This window comes from Hylobates moloch, unplaced genomic scaffold (genome assembly GCF_009828535.3).
Source record: "Hylobates moloch isolate HMO894 unplaced genomic scaffold, HMol_V3 SCAFFOLD_8, whole genome shotgun sequence".
In the NCBI taxonomy this organism is placed as follows: Eukaryota; Metazoa; Chordata; class Mammalia; order Primates; family Hylobatidae; genus Hylobates; species Hylobates moloch.
In genome coordinates, this window is record NW_026652283.1 from 4,668,853 (window position 1) to 4,691,111 (window position 22,259).

The 22,259-nt window shown below is 39.9% G+C and overlaps 1 protein-coding gene across 7 annotated transcripts in view; it reads left to right on the forward strand.

Moving 5' to 3' along the window:
* Positions 1 to 8,090: 8,090 nt before the first annotated feature.
* Positions 8,091 to 22,259, forward strand: part of GALNT8 (polypeptide N-acetylgalactosaminyltransferase 8) — a 131,082-nt gene continuing 116,913 nt past the window's right edge. For 2 of the 7 annotated variants that reach the window (XM_058442857.1, XM_058442862.1), the window contains exons 1-4: positions 10,302 to 10,380; positions 10,617 to 10,710; positions 12,367 to 12,664; positions 21,617 to 21,783. In XM_058442857.1, the coding sequence (XP_058298840.1) occupies positions 12,375 to 12,664; positions 21,617 to 21,783 (457 nt within the window). In that variant the 5' untranslated portion in view covers positions 10,302 to 10,380; positions 10,617 to 10,710; positions 12,367 to 12,374. Of the gene's footprint in view, positions 8,361 to 10,301; positions 10,381 to 10,538; positions 10,711 to 11,406; positions 11,480 to 12,366; positions 12,665 to 21,616; positions 21,784 to 22,259 lie in introns of those variants that run through there. The other 5 variants (XM_058442861.1, XM_058442860.1, XM_058442859.1 and 2 more) reach the window with 5 other exon arrangements.

A 22,259-nucleotide genomic window follows, 5' to 3' on the forward strand; every position in this document is an offset into this window, starting at 1 on the left:
CGGAACCCCTTGTCATCTGTGGATGCTGCTCTCGCAGTTCCTCTTCCTGCCCTGATGATGTACACCATCCCAGCATTGGATGAAACTGGAGTCCTGTCTGGGTGAGCCCTGGTCCAAAGTCTATAGCTAAGAGCTCAGGGTTCCAAGGAAGGAGAAAGAGAAGGCAAACATCAGGAAATTGTTTCATTTATTTAGCAGCCTCTCTGGCTCTCTCACATTTCTTCAGTGATTTCAGAAAAGGAATTTTTTTTTTTCTGGAGTTTCTCATTGCCTTTATTTTTCTCATTCTGAAAAGACACATGCTTTAATTGTATCATTAGAATCTTTTGTTAATTATGCAATCTTATTAATATTCATATAAAAGTATTATTTAGGAGAGGAATAGCTGGATCATAGTGTAGGTCTATGCTTAACTTTATGAATGACTGTTCTGGAAACACCAGTTAAGCCTGTTGATTTTATGTTGTTCAGATCTTCTATATCATCACTGTGGTAGACAGAATTCTAAGATGGGCCTTATGATCCCCACTGCCTGATGTTACTCTCATGATTATATTATGTTATATGGCAAAATAGGATTTTGCAGATACAATTAAGATTACTAAGTTGACCTTAAGATAAGTAGATTGTCTGAGTAGACTTGCTACATTTGTATGAGCCTTTTAAAAGCAAATAGTTTTGTCTGACTAGTAGCTGAAGAGGAAGTCAGAGGGACCCTGAGCATGAGAAGGATGTAATAATGTACAGTTGCAGACTTTGATGAGGGAGGGGGCCAGGTGGCAAGGAATGCAGGTAGCTTCTAGGAGCTGAGAGCAGCCCTGGCTGACAACCAGCAAGGAACTGGGGACCTCAGTTCTATAACTGCAAGGAACTGCATTCTGCCAACAACCTGAATGATGTTGTAGGCAAATTCTTCCCTGGGACTACAGATAAAACCCCAGGCCAGCTGACACCTTGATTTTGGCCTCCATAAACATTCAGCAGAGAACCCAGCTGAGACGGCCCAGACTTCTGACATTCAAAACTGTGTTGTTTTAAGCCACCAACTGTGTGATGATTTGTTACTCAGCAATAGGAAACTAATAAATATACTTACTTTTTGTTCTATTTTTTTTGTTATTCTCTCCACAATTGTAGATATGTATATTTAACTTTAGTTCTGTCAGTTTTTGCTTCATGTGTTTTGATGCTCTGTTATGTGGTTGTTGACTGAAATGAGGGCTGTTGAGACAAAAATTATTTATTTTAATTTTAATTTTTAATAGAGATGGGGTCTCACTATGTCATCCAGGCTGATCTCAAACCCATGGGCTCAAGCAATCTTCCTGCCCCAGCCTCCCAAAGTGCTGGGATTACAGGCATGGGCCACTGTGCCTAGTCAGCAGAAATAATTTGATAAAGGTTTATTGGAAGCCAAATGTAAGGATTGACTTGGGAAAACGCACCAACAAAGTTGCTCATGTTCTGGAGTCTGTTACAAATTGGAAGGCTTTTATAGAAAAGTTTAGGAGCAGAGAGGGGGACTCCTTATACCAAACTGGTCCTTTTTCATTGGAGGGTTCAATACAAAGGTTACAATCATTGAATACACATTACAACATACAGGTTAAAATGTCTACATGCAAGACCATCAGTAAAACTTCATGATTCAGCAATAAATCAGCATCCTTTTCAATGCCAGTAGGTTATGTGTCAATCATTGCATCAATAATTTGAGGAACTCATGGTAAGATTCTTTATTCAAGGACAGAATGTCACCATAAGACCTTCCCAAGGTAGGTTACTTTGAAAGACTGTTGGCCGAGCATGGTGGCTCACGCCTGTAATCCCAGCACTTTGGGGGGCCAAGGAGGGCAGATCATGAGGTCAGGAGTTCGAGACCAGCCTGGCCAACATGGTGAAACCTCGTCTCTACTGAGAATACAAAAATTAGCTGGACGTGGTGGTGCGCACCTGCAGTCCTAGCTACTAGGGAGGCTGAGGCAGAAGAATCACTTGAACCCGGGAGGCGGAGGTTGCAGTGAGCTGATTGTGCCATTGCACTCCAGCCTGGGTGACAGAGGGAGATTCCGTCTGAAAAAAAAAAAACAAAGAGAGACTCTTTTAAGTAAATTGTCAAATGTGGCCTGAAGGTTATCAAGGTATGTATACATTTAAGATTTTTATGTCCTATTGACTAATTGGTCCTTTTATTATTATAAAAATTACTTCTTTATCTCTGATAATACTCCTTGTTTGAAGTCTTTCTTGTCTGATATTAATATAATACCAATTTTCTTATCCTTAGTGGATTTTTTTGGTATTTCTTTTTCAAATCTTTTACTTTTGACACACTTGTGTCTTATATTTAAGATGAGTCTGTTGGTGAGGATCAAAGAACTACCTATTGGGTACCATGCTTATTATCTGGGTGACAAAATAATCTGCACACCAAACCCCTGTGACATGCAATTTACCCATATTACAAACCTGCACATGCACCCTTGAACCTAAAATGAAAGTTGGAAAGAAAAGATAAAATTAAAAAAAGTCTGTTGTAAGCAGAATATAGTTGAGCCTTGCCTTTTTATCTAATGTAGCCCAGGGGTGAGCAAATGTTTTCTGTGGCGGACCAGATAGTAAATATTTTCGGCTTTGTGGGTCAGAAGGACTCTGTCACAACTACTCATTCATTTATGTATTCCAACAAAATTTTATTTTCCAAAATAGATTGGATGTGTAATTTCTGGTTCAACATGTACGAAGCTTAAGGGTCATTACCCTATCCTAACAATCAGTAAAAAGCTGAACAGGCTGGGCACAGTAGCTCACACCTGTAATCCCAGCACTTTGGGAGGCAGAGGTGGGCAGATCATGAGGTCAGGAGTTCGAGACCAGCCTGGGCAACATGGCAAAACCCCATCTCTACTAAAAATACAAAAATTAGCCGGGCGTGGTGGCGGGCACCTGTAATCCCAGCTACTCGGGAGGCTGAGGTAGGAGAATGGCTTGAACCCGGGCGGCAGAGGTTGCAGTGAGGCAAGATCGTGCCACTGCACTCCAGCATGGGCAACAAGAGCAAGACTCCATCTCAAAAAAAAAAAGAGAAAAGAAAAAAAGCTGAACAAACTGAAAACTGACAGAAAATCAACAGCTCTTCTTAGATCTCTCAGAAATTTGAGGCCACAGGGCAAAACATTGCCACTAAAATGGGAGAGAGAGACAGGCAGGTACAGAGGATCACAACTCATCAGAATAGAAACCCACAAGCAGAAACCTATGGGGGTGCCTGTGCTGGGACAGGAAAACCTAAACTGCAGTGGATGAATTGCTAGCGACTCAGTGTGGACAAGTCTGAGAGTTAAAATCTCCAGGGCTGTCAGGTATTAGGGGACCACTTACACTTTTATGTGTTTTACCTCCAGGAGCTGAACCAAGTTCTCACAGTGAATCTCAAACATCCCCTTATGCTCTGGCCAGAGTGGGAGAAAAGTAGACATTGTGAAGTAAGCTAGACCACTCTATTCTTCTTAACAAGCCTGAGCCTAACCTGACCTGGGAGTTTTGTCAGACCTGGGGGGAGAGAGATATCCAACTCCAGCCACCTCTAGTCATCCTGTCCTACCTATGGGGTAAAATAAAATTAAATTTAAAAAGGCAAAAAACACAGTTTGAGGTGAGAAGGCAAACATTAGCACCAGACTGAGGTATGGCAAGGATGTTGAAATTTTCAGACTAGGAATTTAAAATAACTATGCTTAATGTGGTAATTTCACTAATGATCAAAGTAGACAGCATGCAAAAATAAATGACTAATATATAAGCAGAGAGATCAAAATTCTAAGAAAGAATAAAAAGATATGCTATAGATCAAAAACACTGTTACAGAAATGAATAATGCCTTTGAGGGGGTTATTAGTAGATTGGACTTGGATGAGAAAAAAACCTGAGCTTCAGGATATATCAGTAGAAACTTCTAAAAACCAAAAGACAAAGAGAAAAAGATTTAAAAAAGGAACAGGATATTCAAAAACTGTGGGACAATTATAAAAGGTGTAATGTATGTGTAATGAGCATACCAGGATGAGAATCAAGAGATAATGGAATAGAAGAAATGCCTGAAGCAATAATGACTTGGAATATCCCCAAATTAATGTCAGACACCAAACCACAGATTCAGGATACTCAGTGTACAAAGCAGGATAAATGCCAAAACCTACACCTAGGTATTTCATACTTAAACTCCAGAAAATCAAAGATAAAGAAAAAATATTGAAACAAGCCAGGAGGATTAAAAAAGACCTTATATATAGAGGAGCAAACATAAGAATTACATTTGACTTCACCTCAGAGGCCATGGAGGCAAGAAGAGAGTGAAATGAAATATTTAATGTGTGGAGAGAAAAAAAACAAACAAACACCCATCTTCCTAGAATTCTGTATCTTGTGAAACTATCCTTCAAAAGTAAAGGAGAAATAAATACTTTCTCAGACAAACAAAAATTGAGGGAATATTTTGATAACAGGGGGCATGATAAAGAGGTTGATACTTTAAGAAGATGCAACAATGCTTACTATGATGCACCTAATAACACAGCATCAAATACGTGAGACAAAAACTGAAAGAACTGAAAGAGGACGTAGATGAATTCACTGTTATAGTTGGAGACTTCTGCATCACTCTATCAGTAATAGATTCAGCAGGCAATCGGTCAGGACATAAGTTGAACTCAATAATACCATCAATAAACTGAATGTAATTGACATGTATAGAATACTTCATCCAAGAACAGAAGATACAGGTTCTTTTCAAGCTCACATGGAACGTTCACCAAGGTAGAACACATTCTGGACGATAAAACGCACCTTAACAAGTTTGAAAGAATAGAAATCATACAATATACGCTTTCAGACCACAATAAAATTAAGCTAGAAGGGTATCTGCAAAATCTAAAAACACGTGGAGATTAAACAAAACACTTCCAAATAATGCACAGGTCAAAAAAGAGATCTCAAGATAAATTTTAAAATGCTTTGAACTAAATGAAAATGAAAATACAACATGTCAACATTTATGAAATGCAGTGAAAGCAATGTTTAGAGGAAAATTTATAGCATAGAATGTGTATATTAGAAAAGAAGAAAGATCTAAAATCAGTAATCTGAGCTTAACTAGAAAAAGAAGAGCAAATTAAATCCAAAGCAAGCAGAAGAAAAGAAATGATAAAAATTAGAAGAGAAATCAATGAAATTGAAAACAGGATATCAAGAGAAAAAACAGTGAACCCAAAGCTGATTCTTTGAAAAGATTAAGTCAATAAGCTTCTAGTGAGAAACAAACAAACAGAGAGAGACAGGATACAAATTACTAAAATCAGAAATGAAAGAAGGGACATCCTTTACAAATCCAAGGACATTAAAAAAAAGAAATAAATTCCTTATTTCTAGAAATAACTAGCCCACAGATTTGACAACCTGGATAAAATGGACCAACGTTTTTGATTATTTGTTTTGTTTTGTTTTAATACAAACAACAATGAGCTTTCAATGACCAAGTTTTTGAGAAACACAATCTGCTAAAACCTACAAGAAGAAATAGACAATCTGAATAAGCCTATATCTATTTAAGAAATGGAATCCATAATCAGTACTCTTCCAAAATAGAAAGCACAAGGCTCAGATCAATTTGCTGGTGAATTCTACCAAAAATTAAAGGAAGAAATTATGCTAATTCTCCATAGTCTCTTTCAGAAGACAGAAGCAGACGAAATACTTCCTAACTCATTAGTTGCAGCTAGCATTACCTTAATACCAAAACCAGACAAAGACTTTATAAGAAAAGTACAGACCAATATCTCTCATGAACATGTATGCAAAAATTCTCGGCAAAATATTAGGATATTGAAGCCAACAATGTAAGAAGAGAATTAAATACTACAACCAAATGGGATTTATTCCAGGTATGCAAGGCTGGCTCAATATTTGGAAATCAGTAATATAATCCATCACATCAACTGGTTAAAGCAGAAAAATCACATGATCATATTGATAGATACAGAAAGAGCATTTGACAAAATTCCAACACTCATTCATGATAAAAACACTTACCAAACTGTGATTAGAGGGGAACTTCCTCAACTTAATAAAGAATATCTCCAAACAACTATAGCTAACATTATACCTACTGGTGAGAAACTAGAAGTTTTCAATTGAGATCAGAAACAAGAAAAGGATGTCTCCTCTCACCACTTCTTTTTAACATTGTACTGGAAGTAAAGCAATAAAAAAAGAGCAAGAAATAAAAGGAGCACACGGAAGGAGAAATAAAATTGTCTTTGCTCACAGATGATATAGCTGTCTTTGTAGAAAAATCCCAAAGAACCAACAGAAACCTCTTGGAACTAAGAAGTGATTATAGCAAGTTTGTAGGATACAAGATTAATATACAAAACTCAACCACTTTCCTATATATCAGCAATGAACAATTGGAATTTGAAATCATAACACCATTTATGTTATCACACCCCAAGAAGGAAATACTTAGGTATAAATTCAAGGAAATACATACACGATCTATGTGAGGGAAACTACAACCTCTGATGAAACAAATCAAAGAACAACTAAATAAATGGAGAGATATTTTAAGTTAATGGATAGGAAGATTCAGTACTGTCAAGATTTGCATTCTTTCCAACTTGATATGTAGATTTAGTGCAATCCCAATAAAAATCCCAGCAATTTATTTTGTGGATATCGAGAAATTAATTCTAAAGTTTATATGGAGAAGCAAAAGATCCAGACTAGCTAACACAATACTTAAGGAGAAAAAAAATGAAAGGACTCAGACTACCTGAATTCCAGACTTCTTTTTTCTTTTGAGACGGAGTCTTGCCCTGTCACCCAGGCTGGAGTGCAATGGTGCAATCTCGGCTCACTGCATCCTCTGCCCCACAAGTTCAAGCGATTCTCCTGCATCAGCCTCCCCAGGAACTGGGATTACAAGCATGTGCCACCACGCCCAGCTGATTTTTTTGTATTTTTTTAAGTAGAGACAGGGTTTGCCATGTTGGCCAGGCTGGGCTTGAACTCCTGACCTTAAGCGATCCGCCCGCCTCAGCCTCCCAAAGTGCTGGGATCATAGGCGTGAGCCACCATGCCCGGCCTTCAGACTTCTTATAAAGCTACAATGATCAAGGCAGTGTGGTATTGACAAAAGAAGAGACAAATAGTTAAATGGATCAGAATAGAAATACTTTTCCTTTACTTGCCTGAAATTCCAAAGTATCTTTCCCTAAGTGCTTCTTCCAATTTTTGTATAAATTGATTAGTTCTACCTTGGATCATTTAAAGTCTCACTAGAATGCCTAAATGAAATGGAAACTGGGCTGTTGGCTGGCAGGTGGCAGCTGGTAGGTAAGGCAGTGCTTCAAATCATTATCCAGCAGATAACATGCGAAGAACTGAGGCTTATGAAAGTGAATTACATGGACACGTATGGGCTGTATAAAAATTGTATCTACTCTAAAGTAGTTCTGATGCTAGTGGCCAAGTCTTCCTTGCTAGGTCATTAATCAAACTCATAACCAGGCATGGTAAACAACAACGCAACAACAGCAGCAACAGCAACAGCAAGACCAATAATCCGGACCCCATATTTTAGTTCTGGTCCCAGTTCTCTTCTGTTGCCTTGTTCTTCAATCTGTACTGGCCTATTTTCCAGGATGATCTTTTTCCTTGGGTCAATTCTCTTTTGCAAAAATAGGTACTGTGGGATGACTAATTAATTACAAAGAATCCTGTCACTCTGCCATTGCTCAAAGTTAAATATTTAGCAACAGTGTTGACTACACCATTGGTTCTTCCTCTTTATACTTTACGTGCAACTGCATTTATGTCCTCTGCTTCAAGGGAGTGTTATCTCCCTGAGCAACCTGTGGAATGTCGCTGAGCGGCTGTCCTCTCGGGGCATAAAGAAAAATAAGGCAATAAGGAGACTTTGCTCCTCAGAGGCCGCCCGTGGCTTCCCATGGGTGTCTCACACAGGGGACACCAACTCAACTGGCACCCTACAGCTCTCTTTCCCACAAAAGCTGGGCTGGTTCTGATTCTTCACCTGCTGCAGCAGTGACGCACTCAGCCCCACAGGGAGTGGAGGAGCTCCAGGAGGAAGACGATGTTTTCGAGAAAACTCCCCAAAGCCCTCTGCATTGGGCTGACTCTGGCCATCGCTGTCAATCTCCTTCTGGTTTTTTGTAGCAAGGGGACTTTACAAAACCTGTTTACGGGTGGTCTCCACAGGGAGCTTCCTGTACATGTGAATGAGCACGACGGGGCAGTGATAAAGAGACTCTCCCACTTGGAGGTGGAATTGCAGGATCTGAGTAAGTTTACAATGCTAACCTGGAAGGTGTGTGTGTTTGGGGCACTTAGGAAAAAGGGATGTGGAGGGAAAAATGGGTGAGAGGTCACATTTTCATCTCAGTCGCTCACTGAAGCATCTGACACGGAATTCTGTGCCTTCAAATGGGAGATGGGTATTGAGAATGAAGTGAGTAGAAGTGGAAATTAGAGCAGGCAGTATGGGGGAGGTGAGTGTGTGTGTATGTGCGTGTGTGGGCTTGTGCACATGCATTATCATTATATCCACATATATGCAGGCAACGAGAAGAATAAGAATCCCAAGGGCCTTAGGAATGTCTAGCACAGCCCTGTCCTTAGGCCTGTGTGTGGCAGGGGCTCTTCAAGAGAGGTGGCAATCTCTGGGGCAAAGGCCTCGCTTCCATTTTGCTGTGTGCTCCTATCATGAACTAAAGAGGGCTCTCTTAGAGGACCTAAGATCGAACCCTGATGTGCCATTGTGGTTGTGTGACTTTGAGCAAGTGCTTCTCTCCCTCAGCCTCAGGTTCCTGGTCTGTAAATGGAGATGATGATAACAATAATGATAGTTATCAACCTGACCTAATAGGGTTGTGAAGTAGATGCAGAAGGTGATCTATAAACGGCTCTGTGCCAAATTTTAACCTCCTCATTTAAACTTAAGGGTAAGATTTCAACAAATTCTGGGGTTTGTTTGTGATTCCGGCTCACCATGGAACTCTAATGCCTCTGAATTTTATGTGCCTGCGCATCCAGCTTCAGCAAGGGAAGCAGCAATTTCCTCCTGCTCCCCAGGTAACAGAGATCAAATGCTGGAACCCCATAGGGAGGTGTTTTATGTGTGGGCAGGGATGTGACTGCCCAGGTGTGTGCACATGGAGCTGGAGTAGGGGAAAGTGTCTTTTAAAATGAGAACTGAGCATTGTCAGGGTTCAGGGTGAGGCTGGGAGATGGGTGGAAGGAAAGGCAGGAAGAGAAAAAGGAAGGGAGAGAAGAAATCAGGGAAAGAGCGAGGAGAGTGAGAAGGGAGATGAGAGAGGAGAAAAGAGCTGGGACAGGAAAGGAGCAGAGAAGTGAGGGAGCCCAGGGAGAGAGAGTGAAAGAGTTTGTATGGAGACAAGAAGAAAAGAGGGGAAAGTGTGATGGGAGAGAAGGAGAGAATAAAAGGAGAGAGGAGGGGGCCTAAGGCACCCATAGCACCTTCTACGTCCTCCTTCATAAGACTCATCATATTTTATTGTGGTACAGTTTTATGGAAAGCAAGTTTCATAAGTGCTGTTTCCATGAACGTCTCATTCACTACTCATTTCTATTCATACATCGAAATTCCATAGATGAATAAATGAGTGGGTGCGTCTAGGAGAGAGAGAGAAAAAGACAGGCAGACAGGGATGAAGGGAAGAGTGATACAGGGCAAGAGAGTGGGTGAAACAGAGGGAAGATCAGCAGCTCCACAAGCCCTGGCTTACCTGGGTGGGTCCGACATTGCCCATGCAAATATGTTTGGTGCAGCTTCACCAGGAGGATGCCTGTGTAGCCAGGGTGGTGACCCCAGCACCACCCTCACTATTTGGCAGAGCACCCAGACCACACCAGGACTGTCTCACCCATCCCCAAGACTCATCAGACTGGCTCAGGCTCCTCAAGCCATAAAATGGCAGGAGTTCTACCCAAAGCTCCGCTATTCTTTCTTTCAGCTAGGACACAATGTGCCATGAGGAGCCAGCCAGAGCCATCTGGTTTACTCCTGTTTCCTTCTTTGCAAAGATCTTTCTTGTTATTCTTGGTGCTCCCACATTTTATTCCCTCTGAAATGTGATGTCAGAGACTCACTACCACCTGAGTTGAACCTCAAAAAGTCTTCTGGGCCCTGTTTCTAGATCACCAATGCTTTTTTTTTTCCCACAGGGCTTCCTGTAACTAAAATCCTGTTTAATTAGCCTTCATCCTGTTTGCTCATTGCCTCCAGGATTCCAGGAAGAGTTAACAAAATCAGAAGTCAATAAGGATACTTAGTTGAATCATGTAAGCTACTAAGAGCAAAAGCAAACAATAATAATTATATCCCTATTGAGGGAGGGATCAATGACTCTAAGCCAGTTTTCTGGAACCTCCCTCAGGGTTCATAAAAGCCCCACCAGGGGGATGTCAATGGATGTGTCCGTTTTGAGGCTTGGAAGGTTTCAGTATAAGTTATGGGGATAACCTAGTGACACTGTATTCATACTACCAGATTATGCATTTCCTCAAATTCACTTTAGGATGGCCAGGTCCAAACCAGCTCCCACTGACAGCCATGAGTGAAAGAGAAAATCAGATATCCCTCCCCAAGGAAGAACTCAGAGGAGCTCAGAGGTAGGAAGAACCCCCTACCACCCTGTGGCCCCTGTATGCTTAGGACAGAAAAGTATGAATAACCATACTGTTCCATCTGGGACACTGTAAACAGTATGCTCTCACTTCTTTTTTCTACCTGAACAAATATACACGGTGTTCACATGAGCCTCCTTTGAGAGACCTACCATTTACTTTTTGCCCAAGTTTTTTCGACTATCCTCTTTTTGTCTTAACCACTTCAAGAGTTGATTCTCTTTCTCCTTTTCCTTCTTTTTGAGCCAGTCTTAGTCACTTTACAAACATGTTCTCCTCCCAGTCATAGGACTCCCCTGCTTCCCTCTTGGGGGCTGTATATGGATCTGAAATCCAGTGCACGTTCTGCTTGCCAAGCCATGTGCTGTGGCACGAGATGCATCTACCCAGAGAAAATTCACACAATGGGGCTGTCCCCTCACCAAGCTGGTGACCCTGAGTTGCAATTATCCAGAAAAAAAGGATGCCTTCTTCTAACTTACAGAAAGATGCTGGACAGGCTACAGGTGATCCTGTCAGTCTGGTTGAAGTTTAGTGTGGGCTTAAGGGAGGATTAGTAGGAACAAAGTGGATCCTATGTCACAGTGCCTTGATCACCATGGTGGGATTTAGTGCTGAAGAATGTCATAATCACTAAACACTAAAATGGTTACTTTTTCTCTCTTTTTGCTGAGTTCACAGATTGAGCTTGAGGGAGTTCAAGGTGCATATGCTAAGATACTCCAGCACAAATCTTACTGGGTAGAAAGGTGAGGTAAATAATAGATGACGTCATGGATCCTGGAGGGCGTCTTCTGCATAAAACATCCTCTGCCTGGGTCTGTCACTATCTGTTCGTTCTTTTGAGTTAAGGCAGTGTTTCCCGAATTAATGTGACAATTAGATTTATCTAGACCAATTGTTTAAAATACAGATTCTCAGGCTCTACCCCAGAACTGAGTCACAATCTCCAGGGGAGGCCTGAGATTCTGTATTTTTAACAAGATTTGAAGACATTCTTATGATCATGCAAGTTGGAAATTGCAAGACTAGGACATCTCCAATTTTAAAGTTCCTCGTAAATCAAGCACATGAGAAGCAAGGGCGTGGCTGGATGATGGTGATAGTGGTTAGAGCAGATTTGCCTTTGTTAGGCACTAATGGTGTAGTAAGTGTTTCTTAAGTTTTACTGTAAAAAGAATTACTCCTTGGTTTTATTAAAAAGCAGATTCTTGTAATTTCTCCTGTCTGTATTTCCACCCAACTCTCGGATCCTGATTTAGCAGATTTGGAGATTAGCCTGGGTATCTACATTAAAAAAAAATCACAACTGATGATTCTGATGTAAGTGGTTCTCAGGCCTCATTCTGAAAAACATTAGCTTATTTTCCATGTATTTCTCAGATCTTAGTCAGTTCTTTGAGGCGCTTTGAAGATGTGGGATGGACGAGTTTTGATGGGGCTGAAGGGAGAGACGTATCTAGTACATATTTTGCTGGGACAGCCTTGCATGGCTGGACGAGTTCCCTGACACATTACATCCTCTGAGACAAGAGCTTATAAGTTTTAAGATGTAGTGGGTAAACCATTAGAGGAAAGTAGGATGGAAAGAAAGGAGGGGCTGAAATGTTTTCTCTCTCACCCCGTCCTCTTCATTTGCAGAAGAAAGTATGAAATTGGCTCTGAGGCAACAAGAAAATGTGAACAACACACTGAAGAGGGCGAAAGATGAAGTACGCCCTGTTCTAAAGGCAATGGAAACCAAGGTGAATGAGACAAAGAAGCACAAAACCCAAATGAAACTCTTCCCACACTCACAGCTTTTCAGGCAGTGGGGCGAGGATCTTTCTGAGGCCCAGCAGAAGGCGGCCCAGGACCTCTTCCGGAAGTTTGGTTACAACGCGTACCTCAGCAACCAGCTGCCTCTCAATCGCACCATCCCAGACACGCGAGACTACAGGTGGGATGAACCAGGCTTGGGCTTCTAGGGTCCTCAGTTTGATTTGAGGATGAGCTTTGGGAGCAGTGAAAATTGAAGGTTGGGGGAGGGGGGATTGGTGGGGAAGGGGTTCAGGCTGAGCAAAGTTGTTGTTTTTAATTTATTTTATAATGACAGCTCAGAGAAGATAACCAACTGATCCAAATATTTACAGACCCTTGAGAAAGAACAGAAATGTCAGATGAGCAGAGGTCCTTTGCAACTCTGATCCAGAGAAACAGAGATATGGTGGGTCTAGCTGATAATTTTACAGATGAGGAAACTGAAGCTGAGAAGGGACTTGCGCAAATCACACCAAAGCCAGCAGCTCTACCTCCTTCCCTAGGACTTTGCTCAAATTCTCTACTTGGCTTCCTCTTTGCTGGCAAATCTAATTTGAAGAGCAATCCCTCTCCCTCTCCCTCTGTTTCCCTTTCCTATTGTTTTTTTTTTTCTCATTCTGTGTCTCCCACGCTCCTTCATAATACTTTTTTAGAAATAGCTTTGTTGAGATATAATTCACATACCGTGCAATTTATCCATTTAAAGTGTACAATTTAATGTTTTTCGGTATATTCACAGAGTTATTTACTATTCCCACAATCAATTTTAAAACATTTTCATCACTTTAAAAAGAAACGGCATTAGCAGGCCTTCTGCGTTTTCCTACAACTTCCTCATCCCTAGGCAACCACCACTAATCTACTTTTTATCCCTATGGATTTGTCTGTTCCGGACCTTATGTATTAATGGAATCATGTAATATGGGGTCTTTTGTGACTAACATTTTGCACTTATCACAATGTTTTCAAGTATCATTCACATTATAACACATATCAACACTTCATTCCTTTTTATTGTTAAATAATGTTTCATTGTCTGGATTATACTGCATTTCCTTTATCCATTCATCAGGTGATGAACATTTGGATTGTTCCCACTTTTTGACCATTATGAATAATACTGCTATGAATGTCCATGTATAAGTTTTTGTGTGAACAAATGTCTTCTTTTCTTGTAGGTGTACCCTATGGGTAGAATTGCTGGGCCATATGATAAGTCTGCATTTAGCCTTTCAAAGAACTGCCAGGTGGTTTTCCAAAGTGACTCCGTTATTTAACATTCCCTCAAGCAGTATATGAGAGTTCTGATTTTTCCACATACTCACGAACATTTATTATTATTTTTCTTTTTAACTATAGCCATCCTAGTGGGTCTGAAGTGGTATCTCATTGTGATTTTGTTTTAAATTTCCCTGAGGCCTAATAATGTGGGACATCTTTTCATGTACTATTGGCCACATGTATGTCTTCTTTGGAGAAATGTCTATTTGGAGACATTCTTTTTAAAAAAAATAGGCTTATTTATCTTTTTATTATTGAGTTGCAAAGTACTTTATATATTCTAGATAAAAATTCCTATCAGAAATATGACTTGTTAATGTTTTCTTTCATTGTGTAGATTGTCTGTTCACTTTCTTGATGGTCGTCTTTGAAACACAAGAGTTTTAAATCTTAATGATGTCCAATTTATCTATTTTCTCCTTGGTTGCTTGTACTTTTGGTGTTATATCTAAGAGACCACTGCTTGGTACAAGGTCGCAAAGGTTTACACCCATGTTTTCTTCTAAGAATTTTATAGTTTCAGTCTTAAATTTAGGTGTTTGGTCCATTTTAAATTAGTTTTTGTACATAATGTGACAAGGAGGGTCCAACTTCATTATTTTATGTGTGGCTATTCAGTTATCCTACTACCTTGGTTGAATAGACTACTCTTTCCACGTCAGATTGTCCTGCCACCCTTCTTGAAATCAATTGGTGATAAATGTAAGGGTTTATTTCTGGATATCAATCCTATTTCATTGCTGTATAGGCCTATCCTTATGCCAGGAACACATTGTCTTAACAATTGTAATTTTGTAGTACATTTTGAAATTGAAAATGTGAATCTTCCAGCTTTCTTCTTCTTTCTCAAGACTATTTTGTCTATTCTGGGACCTTGAATTTCCATATGAGTTTTAGGATTAGTTTGTCAATTTCTGCAAAGAAACCAGCAGGATTTTGACAGGGATTTCATTAACTCTGTAGATCTGCAGATCTGTAGATTTTTGGAGGACTTCATTTAAAAATTAGATCTTCCAATCCATGAATGTGAGAAATCTTTCCATTTATTTAGGTCTTTAATTTCTTTCAACAATGTTTTGAGTTTTCACAGTGTAAGTTTTTTCACATCTTTTGTTAAATTTATTCCTAGGTATTTGTCTTTTTGATGCTATTGGAAATGTGACTGTTTTTAAAAATATTTTATTTCATTTAAATTGGCAAAATTGTATATCTTATCATGTACAATATGATGTTTTGAAACATATACACATTGTGGAATGGCTAATATATATCTAAATTAACATATGCATTACCTCACAATTATTTTCAGTGAGAATACTTAACATCTAGTCTCTTAGCAATTTTCAAGAATACCACATATTGCTATTGACAATAGTCACCATGTTGTGCAATACATCTCTTGAACTTATTCCTCCTATCTAACTGAAATTCGTATCCTTTAACCAACATCTCTCTAACCCCTCTTCACCCAGCCCCCACCCTGGCTCCTGGTAGCCACCTTTCATTCTACTCTCTTTCTATGAGTTCAACTTTTTTAGATTCCACCTATAAATGAGATCATGTAGTATTTGTATTTCTGTTCCTTGCTTATTTTACTTAACATAATGTCCTCCACATTTATCCATGTTGTCACAAAAGACAGAATTTTCATCTTTTTTGTGGCTGAATAGTATTCCACTATTATGAATAATGCTCCAACGAAAATGGGAGTGCAGTCTCTCTTCAATATACTAATTCATTTCCTGTGGAGATATACCCAGTATAGGATTGCTAGATCATACAGTAATTCCATTTTTAGTATTTGAGGAATCTCTATACTGTTTTCTTTATTGGGTATACTAATTTACATTCCCACTAACTGTGCAATGGTTCTATTTTTTCCACATTATTGCCAAAACTTGTTATCTTTTATTTTTTGATAGTCGCCATTCTAACAAGGGTGAGATGATAGTGCAACGTGAGTTTAATTTGCATTTTCCCTGATGGTTAATGATATGGAACATTTTTTCATAAAGCTCTTGGCCATTTATAGTCTTCTTTTGAGAAATGTTTGCTTAGGTCATTTGCTGATTTTTATTTTTCTTGTTATTGAGTTGTTTCTGTTCCTTACATATTTTGGATATTAACTTCTTATTAAATACATGGTTTGCAAATATTTTCTCTCATTCTGTAGGTTGTCTCTTCATTCTTTTGATTTTTTTCTTTGCTGTGTAGAAGCTTTTTAGTCTGATGTAATGCTATTTGTCTATTTTTGTTTTTGTTGCCTGTGGCTTTGGGGTCTTATCCAAAAAGTCATTGCCCAAACCAATGTCTTGGAAATTTTCCCCTATTTTCTTTCTAGGAGTTTTACAGTTTTGGGTTTTATGTTTAAGTCTTTAATCTAGTTTCAGTTGATTTTTGTATATGGTGTGATGAGATAGGGTTCAGTATTATTCTTTTTAAACGTGGGTATCCAGTTTTCCCAACACCATTTATTGAAGAGGCAGGCAGTCCTTTTTCCATTGTGTTTTCTTGACATCTTTGTTGAAAATCAGTTGCTTATAAATGTGTGGAGGCATCTTAGACTCCACATGGCCAAACCTAAGTTGATCCACTTCTTTTTCTCCTCTTATTGCTCCTAGCTCAGTGAATGTTACCATTGTCCAAGTAATAATGACAACAAGAACAAAAATAACCAGCAAAGTGTTAAGAATAACAGATAACCTTTATGGAGCTTCTTTTATTCTGAGCACTTATGCACATTACCACATTTGAACCTCATAATAATACTATGATGTGAGGATTACTCCTTCTCCTACTACCATTACTGCTAATACTACTGCTACTAACCACTACCACCCTCACCATCTTATAAATAAGGAAAGGAAGAGAAGCACAAAAAGATCATGAAGATAGAAAGTGACAGCTGTGACTTGAGTGAACACAGGTCTTTCTGGAGACTCTGCTCCTACTCTTACTGCACCACCCTCCTACAGCATTGGTATCACTCGGGAGCCTGGAAGAAATTCAGGATCTCAGACCTCACTCAGACCTACTGATGAGAGGCTGCACTTTAACAAGATCCCCAAGTGATTTTTGTGCGGGTATTGTTAGAATCTGAGAATTTTTTTGTGATCTAGTATTGCCCCTTCAACTTCCACCTGCCCACCACATTTGAGTAATGAGTGAGACGACGAAATCACATGGAGAGTATCTTCCTATCTTCCGTCCGCTCCTTTCTTTCTCCAGCGTAGGCCTTAGGTGAGGTCTTCATACCTTCCCACCTGTATTGTGGCATCCACATGTGGCTGATTACCTTCTGTTGTCCTCATGGCAGCCAGAATGGTTTCTTTAAAATGTTAATTTGATCATACCAATCCTTTGCTTAAAATCCTTTAGTCCCTCTAGGATAAAGTCCAATCTTCCTAGCTTCCAATGTCCAGTCCCTCTGGTCTGTCCATCCTCATATCTCTTGGCACTACTACTAAGCAGGGCAGATCTCCAAGGAGTGTGTGCTTTTTTGTGTCCCTGGCATTCACCTGCATTTTGGCTTTTGCCTAAAATCTCCTTGCAATTTCAGAGGCTGCAATTCAGATGCCTGCCAATATACATGTTGTGAGCATTTTGGGTGAGGGCGATGGTGAATGGGTGAACAGAGAGCTACACTGTGAGTAATTGCAGTAACCCTGGCTCTGGACAGAGCAGGGGCTATCTCCTGGAAAAGTGGTTGCAGTGAGATAAATATTTGCTTTGTCAGAGAGACAAGAAATCTGGATTTGTATGTTGGCAACTACTTGAAGTTTTTAAAAAATGTGGGGATTGAGACTTCCTTCCAGAATGGCATAGTGTTGAGTGCAACATTTTCTTTCCCTAGCAAAACAACTATTTGACTGGAGAAAACTATAATTATTTAAATTTTTTTACAAACTGTCCTAAGGAAATATGCAAATGGTAAAACATTCTTTCAAGAAAATCTACTAAATATCCTTCAGAACAGCAGGAGTCTGTGGCATAGGAGCCATGACTTGTTCCCCTAACCCACTGTCAGCACTGTCTTATGGAAACTTCTCAAGGTTATCTGCTCTGGTGGCTGTGGTCAAGAAGGGGGCTCCCTGTCCCTGCAGGTCCTAGCATACATAGGTCCTTGGTATCACCCCAGGAAGGGCAGGCAACCCACATTTCACGCCTTCTCCTTCCTCCGCTAGGAATGCAAAAGTTCTATTCCTAGTGAAGGTGATTGAGAGAGACAGTTGTGACTCCCTTCTTCTACTTTGCCTCTACTCATAGGGTGAAATTTCAACTCCAGGTGCATGAATCCAAGAACATGGGGCTCCAGTTGCCCGTTCTCCAACTTGCTGTCAGAATGGAAGTTCCATACCAGAATGCACAAGCTAGGAAGACCAGGAGCTCCAGGGGCTGCCACCTCCTTCCCCTAGTAGAGCAGGATGTCCTTCTAGAAGTGGGCTTCTGTCTCCACCTCCAGCTCCTGTGCAGTGGTGCAGAAGTTCTGTTCAGGAGGAAAGGCAGGAGGAAAACATCCCTAGCTGTATTAAAGGGACTGACCTTATTTAGAAGAGAGGATAAAGAATTCCAGCTCAATGATGTTGTCGGAAACAATAGAGATCTTGGTGGAGAAAATTCAAGAGTATGCTCATAGCTCCATCATTCTACTAGCAACAAGCAAAATGGCAGAACCACCAGAAATTTAACAGGAAGAATCAGGGAAAAAGATTGCCAAGAAGAGCCCTCCTTGGATCACACTTATCTCTGGGTCATCTAGAAGTTTGTGTGCCAGCCCCAGGCTGAACCTGCTCAGAAGCAGCAAGAGTAGAATGGGGGGAAGACTGAAAATCATTTGCCAACCAGAACACAGATCCATCAGCAAACAGCTGAAGCCCCACCAGCACTAGGGGCTTAAGCCCAACCTCTGAACAAATACTGCTTGAACAATAAACTACTCTGACTCACAGGCAACTACTAGGAAGCCAGGATTAAAAATAAAATCATGCACATCCCTGGTAATCTGGAAGACTATGTGCATACCTAAGGCTGTGCTCTCTTAGGAGTTATCACAGAGAAGAAAATCCAAGCTACCGGTATGTGGGTCAAAATGTGAACTCCTTGAACTGTGATCGCAGCCCCCATGCCACATGTATCCAGGAATCTAATCAACCAAGGAGCTTTAAATCCAATCTCTGATGAATAAGTGGCTTATGATGACCGAGAAGCAGCCCCTAGGTAGCCAGGCTAAAAGAGAAAAACAAGAAAGGAAGAAAAAAATGTCCAAGATCATGAGCATTAAAGGCTGAACACTGCAGGAGAAATAGATTTTGTAGACTTTGCAAATTAGTTTAAGTTACCAGTTGAATAAATAAACAACCAAGCAAATTACAATGACATCTACTCCTGGGTTATATACAGAGTTACTAGATACTTTGTCTAAAATGATAAGTTTTTAATAAGAAATTATGAGACATACAAAGATACAAGAAAGAGTAATAACTCGTGCACAAGAGAAAACAAAGCAACAGACTGTAGAAGGGGCCCAGATATTGGACTTATCTGATAATGACTTCAAAGACATCATTATAAATATATTCAAAGAACTAAAGTTAACCAAAGAAGTAAAGTTAGACTTTATTCAAAGTCTAAAGCATTAAAGGAAGGTTATAATGACAATGTCTCATCAAATAGAAACTATCAATAAAGACTTACACATTATAAAAAGATGCCAAATGATCCTTCTAAAACTGAAAAGTACAATAATAAAAATGAAGAGTTTGACTTTCATTTTCTGGTCTGGCTCTTAAGGAGCTTAGAAGTCCCCACTGTATCCTAACAACAAGTAAAAAGCTGAAAAAATGGAAAAATAAACTCTTCTCAGCTCTTTTAGAGAAGTGACATGGCAGGGCAAACTGCTCCCTGCAAAATTGGGGAGACAGACAGGTGGATACAGAGAATCACAACTTTAGCAGAGTAGAATCCCTGGGAACCAGTGCTAGGATAGGAAAACCTGAACTGTAAATTGATGAACTGTGGACAAGTCTGAGAATTAAACACTCCAGGGAGACCCAGTCATTGGGTGTCTACACCTGTGTACATTTTGCCCCCAGGACCTCTACCAGATCCTCACAGTAAATATCAGAGAAATATCTGCTCCTGCCTCTGGGAGGGAGAAGGGAAGAGGTGAAAAGGAATCATTTTGAAATATGCCAGATTATTCTGTTTTTCTTAACAAGGTCTGCCCGAAAGAGAAACTATTTTACCAGAGCCTAACCTGCTGGAGTTTTATGATAGCCTAACTGCTGTGGTTTGAAAGTTTGTCTTCTCTGAAACTCATGTTAAAATGTATTTGCCATTGCAACAGTATTGGGAGGTGGGACATTGAAAAGGTGTTTAGGTCATGAAGGCTCTGCTCTGGTGAATAGGCAAATGCTCTTATCCTGTCATTATCATGAGAGGGAGTTTGTTATCATGGGACTGGGCTCTTGTTCTTTTCATCCTCTCTTTGCGCCTTCTGCCATGTTATAATGCAGCATGAAGCCCCTCACCAGAGGCCAGCACCTTGACATTAGACTTACTCGCCTCCAGAACCAGGAGCCAATAAATTTCTGTTCATTATAAGTTACCCAGTCTCAGATATGCTGTTATAGCTGCACAAAATGGACTAAGACACTAACCTACCTGGGAGAAGAGGAACGTTCAACTCCAGCCTGCTTTAGCTTTCTACATGGTGGAATGAAAATACCCAACTTTAGCTTCCTCTATCCTTTTACATGGGGGAAAAATATATACTTAAATTTATGATCAACTGATTCTTGACAAGGATGCCAAGACAATGCAATGGGAGACAGAATAGTCTCTTCAACAAATGGGTGCTGAGACAAGTGGCTATCTAGATGCAAAATAATAAAGTTGGATCCCTCATCACACCATACACAAATATTAATACAAAATAGTCATAGATGTAAATATAGGAGATAAAACTATAAAACTCTTAGAAAAAAATGAGAGCAAATCTTGGGAGATAGGGGTTGGCAAGCGTTTCTTAGGTATGACACCAAAAGCATAGGTGAAACAAGATTGAAAAGTTGAACTTTATCAAAACTAACTTTGTTTTTCCTGAAATAATACTATCAAGAAAGTGAAAAGAGTGCTCATGGAGTGGGAGAAAATATTTTCAAACCATATGTCTGATAAGAAGTCTAGAAAATATAGAGAATGCTTACGAAACTCAATAATAAAGAAATTAAAAATGGGCAAACATATAGAAAAAAACTTTTGGAGCTGATAGATACGTTTATTACCTTGATTATGATATTGTGGGTGCATGCATATGTGCAGTTTTTGTATATCAATTAAACCCCAATAAAGCTATAAAAAGGGTAAACCAGTACCTAACATATGGTAAGCATTTAGTAAATATAGGCCACCTGTCTCCGGTGGTGAAGTAGAGGGTGTGTCAAAGGTGACTGGGGTCTGAGAACATGGGAAAAGGGCTGTGGCAATGACAGGAAGAAGGCTGCCAGCACGGAAACTAATCCAGGTGTAGAAGAGCAACGAGAATTCCTTTTGAAGTACGTCGAATGTTCAAATGGAAACATCTAGTAAAGATTAATAAAAAAAGATTTTATCCCCATAACAGGAGAATTTTGGATAAATGAATATAAAATCTTGCTACTGTGATAAGCCACTAAGAGTTTTGCTTTCCAATGAGTTTGAGGGGTAGATGAATTGGTCGATACAACATCATACAGAGTGAAAGAAAAGATTGGATAGCAGTGTTTAAGTAATTAAAAAAATAATGTGTTATAAAAATGGTCTCTTACAGATGTCTTCTGAAGACATATCCGTCCCAACTCCCATCCCTCAGTGTCATTCTCATATTCGTGAATGAAGCTCTGTCCATTATACAACGGGCCATCACCAGTATCATCAACCGGACACCCTCTCGATTGTTGAAGGAAATCATCTTGGTGGATGATTTCAGTTCAAATGGTGAGCAACATGATCAAAGAATAATTGTAAAAATGACCACTTATCATCTGTGCTTGGCTGGAAAGAGGTTTTGGCTTAGAGTTTAGGACACCTTGGGTTTCTCATGTAGGGAAAATAAAAAGATCATTTGTTGAGGGTTTATTTGTGCTAGCCACATTTAATCTCCACAAAGTCAAGACAGAGGATAATTATCTCTACACGGATGAGGAAACTAAGACACAAAGAGATCATATGGTGTGCTTAAATTGGACTACAAGCCAGTGGCAGAGGTGGGAGTTAGGCCAGGACCATGTACCTCCAAATCTACCTGTGCCCCTCTTTTTTTTTTTTTGAGATGGGGTCTTGCTCTGTCGCCCAGGCTGGAGTGCAGTGGCGGGATCTCGGCTCACTGCAAGCTCTGCCTACCGGGTTCATGCCATTCTCCTGCCTCAGCCTCCCGACTACAGGCACCCACCACCTCGCCTGGTTAATTTTTT